General features: G+C 47.8%; 1 protein-coding gene across 1 annotated transcript; it reads left to right on the top strand.

The window, feature by feature from the left end:
• The first annotated feature begins 6,718 nt into the window (after positions 1 to 6,718).
• On the top strand, positions 6,719 to 8,175 carry LOC140221852 (uncharacterized). The gene is made up of 2 exons (XM_072291823.1): positions 6,719 to 6,766; positions 7,576 to 8,175. The coding sequence occupies exons 1-2, from the start codon at positions 6,719 to 6,721 to the stop codon at positions 8,173 to 8,175; spliced, it is 648 nt and encodes a 215-aa protein (XP_072147924.1).
• The last annotated feature ends 798 nt before the right edge of the window (positions 8,176 to 8,973 follow it).

Raw genomic sequence — 8,973 nt, 5'->3', positions numbered from 1 at the left:
TGGGGACTACAAACCCAACCATGCAAGACTACTGGGCTCTCGCCCTATTTCCTCGTGTATGGCTCGGAAGCCATACTACACGCCGACATTATGTGGCAATCACCTTCAGTTGAACAATACGACGAAGAACTGGCAGAAGAAACAAGGCGAACAGATCTAGACAGTCTAGAAGAAGCAAGATGCGTAGCGCTAGTACAATCTGCCAGGTACCTTGACGGTTTCAGGCGTTATCACGACCGTAACGTCAAGGAACGATCTTTTAACTTGGGAGATATGGTCCTCAAGCGAATCCAAGACACGACAGGGTTGCATAAACTCAATTCACCATGGGAGGGTCCTTACATCGTATCAAAGGTTACGGGACCCGGATCGTACAGACTGAAAGAGTTTTCAGGAGAACAAGTACCAAACTCTTGGAATATAGAACATCTTTGACGCTACTACCCGTAGCAGTACCCGAGTAGTCGCTTCAAGGTAAAAACTCATGTTGACTACTCAAGCTTACAACTCGACTACCGACTTCACGATACAATACTCTTGACTCAAGATTATCAACTCAACAGGGATCACTGCCCTGGTACAAAGGTTCAACAGAGTAACTCTTTACTCAGGACCAAAGATATATTAACAAATTACATACGAGTAAAAGTACTCGAAATACAAAAGGACTACAAGCAACTGCCTACTAGCGGGCTGCATTTAAAGCCTCAGGCTTTTACTATATCACAAGGCCACTCAGGTCTGCCGACTACAATGGGAAGGGCCTACACACAAGGAAGCTGCGCAAAATGCAGCCATATCCAGGTCCTCTACCCAAGGCAACACTAGGAACTCCTGCATCGCCACTGCCTTGATAGCGGCAATGATGAATCCCGCGCGTCGCACCTAGAGGGAACCAAGGCTGCTCTTTTGCTAGCCTCGCCAAGCCAACCCACTCTACGGCCACACCTCCACCTCTAAGAGAGCGGGATAAAGACCATGGCACTCTTCACCTATCACTCGCGAGTTCCAGCGCGTACTCCACTGGATCACGAGCTGCAAGATGAGGCGCGCGATGAAACCTCCTGCGAGGATTCTTCTAGCATCGCGGCTATCCCTACGAGCGCTGGAGTCTGTGGAGGGAAGGTGGCCTAAACCTACGAGGAATCTTCTAGCACCAGTGCACCCTTTGCAAGCTCTCTATTCTCAAACAACAGCAACCGAAGGCAATCCATTACTACTCAGAAACTTGATTCGGGTCGACCTCCAGGGGATCTATTTATAGCCAAGCGCTACAACTACCACCCACTCAGGAGTTACTATGCGCCCGTAATCAATGAGTCTGACGACTTCTGACTCTACCCACGTGAAAGCATTCATGCTACAAAGGACAAAAGAGTACAGTACACCTGTGCATCACCAAAAAGTGGAGTACTCGACAACATCACGACTACTCGAAACTCAGAACTACTCCAGCCAAGCATGGCCTGTGCTCGGAGGCTTGGAAAGGTCCGACCCTCTGCTCAGGGGTCGGGCGATACGAAGCTTTGCGACAAAGGGTCGGGCGCATCCGACCCCGGGACCAAGGGTCGGGCGAGGCGGAGTACCTTCCTCAAAGGGTCGGGCTTATCCGACCCTGGGACCAAGGGTCGAGCGAGGCGGAGTACCTCCCTCAAAGGGTCGGGCTTAGCCGACCTCGGGACCTTGGGTCGGGCGAGACGGAGTAAACTACTCCTCATCCACATCAAGACAACTACTTCACGTAAAGAAAACCAGCATTCATTTATCAAGGTATCGTCCAAAGTACTCAAAAATAACTACAAGAGTACATAAAGTTCAAGGCTCCTCCAGAGAGACAAACTCAGACATCTTCGACGCAATGGGCTCCGCCTCCTCGAGGTACTGCGCATATGCTTCTTCTGTGCAGTTGCGAGCCACACCGTCACCAGCTGCTGCCAAGTTCGCCCTCGTGTAGTATGACTTCACAACAACAAGGACCTGTTTGCAAACAGCTTTGCAGAGACCTGCCACTTTACCCGGGGCAGCCTTCAATCGCTCGACTAGCGATTGAGGTCCTGCGCCCTCTTCCACGGGGGCTATGGCGTTCACCAAATCTTGAGCTGCCTCAATCAACTCTTGGAGTTTGCCTCGGAGTCTTCCCATGGTCTGGGCATGATCTGTGCATGCCACCATGGCCATGGCAAGCATCACGCCATTTTGCATCTTCCTGTCTCGCTGATGCTCGCAGGCAGCCTGTGCTTCAGTCAGCGCGGCCCGAAGACATTCTGCTTCATCCGCCACTCGATCGTGCGTGTTTCTCCAGTCAAGGACCTGGCTCCTCGCAGCAGCCTCTTGCCTCTTGAGCTCTGCAAAAACAACAAAGTTCAAACACAGCCGACTACAATCGGACATACTCGGAATATACAAAGTACTCACCTTGATACTTTTTGTTCAGAGACTTGTAGCGGCTCTCCAGTTTTTGCTGCAGTACTTCGTGATCCGACCGTTCCACAGCAAAAGACTTCGCTCCAACCTCGTAAACCCTCAAGGCTTTTGTAAGTCGAGCACATTGTTGCTCCAATTGATGACTTCATTCTTGAAGGGTCCGAGTGTGCAAAGCAATACGATCAGTTAAAAGCCTCACAATTACTCGATCTATGTGACAAAGCAAAAGAAATTCACCTGGAAGCTTCGAAAAACGTTGACAGCTTTCTGGAACTCTAAGTCAAACGGAAGGCTGAGTACTAGCCTTTGAGTACTCTTCGCAAGCCGAGGAGTCGCACCCAAAATAGTACCTAAAACATTTATCATCAGTCACCTGATTGCTACGACTAAGCCTCACAATTACTCGATCTATGTGACAAAGCAAAAGAAATTCACCTGGAAGCTTCGAAAAATGTTGACAGCTTTCTGGAACTCTAAGTCAAACGGAAGGCTGAGTACTAGCCTTTGAGTACTCTTCGCAAGCCAAGGAGTCGCACCCAAAATAGTACCTAAAACATTTATCATCAGTCACCTGATTGCTACGACTACAATAACAGGACTACAGATACATACCTGGAGCAGTTGACTCTCTGAATTTTTCTACACCCACTACAGCCAGAGCCCCACCAGTGGATGCTGACAAAGAGGCATTACTAGAACTCGAAGCAGCAAAGGGGACCTCCACCGAGCAGATGACTTCTTGAAGCATAGACATAGTAGCTCCAAGGCGACCGGCGTCAACTTCGGGTACTTCATCAACAATCAAATCTTCCAAGGGAGTAAATAAAGTAGTTGGGGGATCCGACTCTACCCCTGTCTCTACAGGGATAGTTTCCTCTGCATCCCTGCATCAAAACATGTCATTATACGCCATTCAAGAAAACTTAAAGACATACGCCAGGGACAAACAAGCTCACCGAGTTGAGCGTGGCAGAAATCATACATGTTTCTTCTCGGCAATAGGTGGCTGAGTACTCGGTGCCGCAGGAACAGCTGCCGGCGCTGTCTTCTCGCCAAGACTTGGGAAACAGAAGTCAAGACTACAATACAACTCAGACAAACGAAACTAGTCGGGATAGAAAAGCTTACCACTGGCGATTACACTGGACAACAAGGAACCACTAGCGACTACTGGCGACACCTCCTTCGCAACACCCGCTACTCCGGCGAGCAACTCCAGGACTGTCTGGTCAGTAACTGGCAGAGCGGTAGCCGGCGGAGCCTGTGCGGTTAGCTCGGGGGCTACTCCAGCATCCGTTGACGGCACTCTCTCTGGTACCTCCTCAACAGATGCAATACCGACGCCCGGGTCGGTCACGACTACTTCTCCAGAAGCAGCCTCGTCATCATCAAGTACCGTATCAACAGCCTTTTGAACAAGACAAAGTAGTCACAAAGATATCAAGTTCAAATTCATCAGCTACAATTGAGTACACGACTACATACCTTGGTACCCCAAGACTTCTCAGGAGTTGAAGCAGACTTAGCCGCAGACATTTTGCGGACTACTCTGCGTTTCTTCACAGGAGGGGAGGGCTCATCCTCCGACTCCTCAACAACAGTTTCCTCTTCTTCTTTCGACTGCGCCAAGTAGTCGGTAAGAACTCGAGACTACAAAAAAAAACAAGTCGATATTAACAACAAATATCACACAAGTCAAGCACTAGAACATACCACTTCTAGCTCATACCAGGCATCATACTGCCGAAGAGCTGCAGGGATCACTGGTACTCCCTGGTAGTTCCTGAAGAACTTGGCCAGCAGTGCCTCTACATCATCATCGGATATATCCTCATCAGACATACGCGATGGATCATTAAGACCTGTGTACTCACTCCCCGAGTGAGCACGTTTCTGAAGTGGCTGGACTCTTCTTTTTAGAAAACTGGCCGCCACATTAATCCCAAGTAAATCGAGTGCCTTCAACTCGGTAATCTATTGCATCAAGTGGTCAAGCTCCGGGGTGTCTTCGGGTTCGCTCACCCAGTTCTCTGCATGCTTGAGTGCGTGGCCAGTAACCACAGACAAGCGAGGATCATGGTTCCCGATGTAGAACCACCTTTTCTTCCACTCCCCATGGGAGTCAGTCAAGTTGTACTCAATATATGCGCCCGAGTTCCTGAGTTGGAACCCGGCGGCTCCGAAGACTTCTGTCCTTTGCGCACTTGGCTGAGGTTTACAGCGGAAAAACTTCCTAAACAACTCAAAGCTTGGAGGAACTCCCAAGTAAACTTCGCAGAGGTGTACGAAAATGGACATATGTAGCACACCATTGGTGTTCAAATGAACAAGTTGGAGCTTGTAGTACTCGAGGATACCTCTGAAGAAGTCGGAGGTGGGCACTGCCAACCCTTTCTCCATGAAGTGTGCAAGCATCACTGTCTTGCCAGGATGTTCTTCAAATTTCCACGCATTCGCAAAAGCTGGGCGCCACTCGAGTACCTCCTTCATCTGCAGAAGCTTGGCATCGACTAGCGCTTGCACGGCTTCCTCCTTCATCACTGAATGTTGCCACGTTGCTCGAGGCGGCGGCGGCGCAGTATAGTTTGTCGGCCCACCTTCGGCGCTGGCAGCACCAGTTCCTTCCCCTTCTTGGACTTCACCTTGCCCGCCGCCGGAGCCTTGCCCTGGATCTTCTTAGGTTTCTTGCCCATCTTCTTGGTGCGCATCCGCCGATTTCAACCTCAGCAAAAGGCACTCACTCTCGGATCTCTCTCAAGGAGCAACATTGGCGGCGGAGGCACTTGACAATTGCGACGGCGCAAATACAGAGCAGAGGTGCAGGGTAGGGAGAAAAATAGATCTGTAACAAATGGCGTGTAAACCTAACCGAAAGAAGGCCCTCCAGTTATATCTCCGCCACCTCTGGATTCCAAGCGGCAGTTACGCAACGGACGGATTTAAAGCAGATTAATTGCCTTAAACACCCAACGGCTACTCTTTTCAACGGATTCCTGACCACTTCAATGACAAAAATCGCCTAAGTGCTCGGGGGCTGCGGGTACCGTACCCGATGGTCAGTTTTTTCTTTTTCAGATTTCCAAGGGTAAAACAGTCCAAAAGCAAGATTGACCCTAAGCCTGACTCTTCGACTCAACATAAGGCTCGGGGGCTACTCCATATGGAGTGTGATTGACATTGCACTACCATATAAAAATTCTTGGAACAGAAGCAACTCAAAGGAACAAGAAGAGTACCTTCCAGCCACGCGATAGTACTCGAGCACTTCGGATCGCAACCTCTACGTACCCAAGACTGTGGTGCACGATTAAAAAGTACTCGGGGGCTTGTCGGGCATGCACCCCAGGCCCACGAGTAGACCTTGGACAGCCCACTAAGGGGCGTACTCGGATGTGACCAGGACAAGGGGTAGGCATACCCCACTCGGACTAGTCAAATGTGTGTATGGAAAACTACTCGGGCCATACCGAGTAAAACTCTATAATAGTACTCGACTAGGACTCGGACTTGTAGCCCTGCCCTCCCGTGTATATAACGGTGGGCAGGGACCCCCCTCAAACAGAACAACTCTGGTTCATCCAAGATCAATACAAACCAACATACAGGACGTAGGGTATTACGCGATCTAGCGGCCAGAACCTATCTAAATCATGTTCCTTGCGTCACCATTGATTCCTTGATTCTTGACGATCCTTACCGCACAAAAGACCACCTAGGGTACCCCCTAGGCGGGTTGCCGGTCTAAAACACCGACAGCGGGCGAGGCCTCGCGGGGGGCGGCTGTGGCTTGGCCGCGACGATCGGTTCCCTAGAGATCGGACCTGAAGAAGACTTTGCCCTAGCCGGGGGCCTGGCCGGCGGTGGTCCTATCTTGGCGGCGGGCGGCCGTGTTATGGGGGCAGGCGACCGTGCTCTGTCCGGTGGCAGCTGGGGCCATGCCGCGACCAGCAATCCCTTAGAGGGTGGTGAACCTAAAGACAACGGCAGCAGTCGTGTCCTGGGAGCTGGCGGGCATGGTTTGGGTTCGACCAGCCGTGGCCTGGTCGGTAGTGGTCGTGCCCATGCCAGCAGCAGGCATCCCTTGACCGGCGATGAGCCTGACCTCGAAGAGGTTGTGGTCGAAGGCCTGGCTGGGTTCGGCCGTGGCTTGGGTGTAGCCGGCCTGGCCAGGGGGTGGGCGATCGTGGCCTGACCAAAGGTGCCCGTGTCGTGGGCAGGGGCAGCCACACCCTAGCGGGGGTTGGCCTTGACCTTGAGGAGGCTGTTCTTGTTGGCGAAGACGCAAGTGTCGGCCATGGTCGTGGGAAGAAGCGGCCAGGAAGAGGCCAAGGTCAAGGACAGAGTAAGAAGCCCTCCAAGGCAACCAAGAAGAATGAAGAAGAGGAGGCATGTGAATTATCCTTTATCCTTGATGTATGTTTTCATCTACGTTGATACAAATAATAAAACATTGACAAGATGAAGTATCAATGTACATAATCAAATAGCATGAACAATGTAAAGTCATGCTAGATTGAAATAAGAGTGTACATTCCCTCATGGATCTTCTGATTGTTACACTAGCATTTATGTTTGCATTGTATTGGCTCACGGTCTGAATCTATAACGTACATGATCAGTAGAAAGTAATGTATTGACCAGAATAATAAGAAGTTTGTATTGTCATGAAAGAAGATAAGTTATCGGTGTATACATACCTACATGATCTGCAGAAAGTGATGTTCTAAATACATGTATATATAATGCTCAGGGAGATATGATGGACTGGACCGACGCATACACTTCGATCGTTTGTAACTTGTTTGCAGAACAAGTTAAGAAAGGCAATAGACCAAATACACATTTGAACTCCGTAGGCTATACCGAAGTGTCAAATAGGTTTTATCAGATGATAGGAATTTATCTTAGCAAGATGCAACTGAAAAACAAGTGGGATAAGTTGAAGACAAAATTATCAACATGGAATAGATTAATGAAGAGGCGAACAGGAACAGGTTGGGACAAAATAAAGGGTGTGATTGACATGGACGATGAGTGGTGGAGAAAGGCAAGAAAGGTGAGGATGTACTTTTTAAAAAAATTTAATGAATCATTCATACTCGTTACTCACTCATTACTAACACTATTTTCTGATCTTTTTTTTCACTACAGGATATCCCAGGATGCGGCGGCTTTAGGACAAAACCTCTACAAAATGTGGATGATTTGACAATTATGTTTGGTGACATCATTAATGATGAAAAAGATTATTGGAACCCTATGACTTCGAACCCTATCATACCCCAAAATGATGAGACTCCTATTGATGTAGACATTGATGTTGGTGAGAACCTTGATGGCGGTGGGAATGATATTCATGTGTACCCAGCAGAAGAAGACAATGAAGGTGCTGCTGTGAATGACATTGAGGAGATGTCTCCATCCATTGGCAATGGAAAAAGAAGATCGAGGGTTATCATAAACAAAGGTAAGAAAGCAAAAACAGGAACCGCACTTGTCATTCAGGAAAAATTGAGTGAGATAGCTGAACAAGCGAAGGCTTTTACATCAAAGAAGGTTGGCGAAGTTACTGTTGAACAAGTAATGGACCTTGTTTTGGATTGTGGTGTGGGGTATGGTACCGATGAGCATTTCATTGCCACTGAGTTGTTTGTGAAGAAAGATCAGAGGGACATGTTCATGACCCTTCCCACTAAGGACATTAGATTCGGTTGGCTTACAAGGAAGTTCAACGCTAAATACAGGAATTGAAGACTATCATTTATGTTGTCAGTCGTCCTTTTCATTATTTTCGATTATTTGGACACCATTTTCATGTTATTTTATTAATGTCACTTGAACTTTGTCATTATTGAACCTTTTGTATTAATGTCAGTTGAACAATGATGTATTCATGTCATTTTGTTTCATGTCTATGTCCTGTCTAGTCAAAATATATTCATGTCATTTTTTTCATGTCAAATTGCAGGCGTCCGAGAGTGAGAGTGATAGTAGTGAGGAGAGTGAGCAGTTTTGGAGTTTAGTTCTTGGTGGTGCTCAAGTAGCTCAAATTTACGTCGATCTTTATCTAGATGAAAACCCACCAAGAATATCAAACCTTAGTGGCATGGGATGGTTGATGGAGACAATAAGAAATTCGGGAGAATGCCATAGACAACTTCGTATGAATGAGAATATATTTATGGATCTTCATGATTTATTAGTGGAAAGGTATGGACTTAAACCTTCCATGCATATGAACACACTTGAGATGTTGGCCATTTTAGTATACACTTTGGGTGGAAATGAGTCAAATAGGAGAGCTCAAAATAGATTCAACCATTCTGGTAAAACAATAAGTAGGAAATTTGATGAGGTCTTATTATGTTTGATTGCTATGGTAAAGGATTTCATAAGACCAAAAAATCCAAACTTCCCTACTATCCATAAAAGGATAAGAGAGGACAGACGTGCATATCCACACTTTAAAGATTGCATAGGTGCTCTTGATGGCACTCATATCCGTGGAGATGGTAAGGTATATTGGGAAAACCAGAATGGCAACCCAAA

This window comes from Setaria viridis, chromosome 2, assembly GCF_005286985.2.
Source record: "Setaria viridis chromosome 2, Setaria_viridis_v4.0, whole genome shotgun sequence".
In the NCBI taxonomy this organism is placed as follows: Eukaryota; Viridiplantae; Streptophyta; class Magnoliopsida; order Poales; family Poaceae; genus Setaria; species Setaria viridis.
The sequence above is the reverse complement of the archived record's forward strand: the minus strand, read 5'-3'. Positions and strand labels throughout refer to the sequence as shown.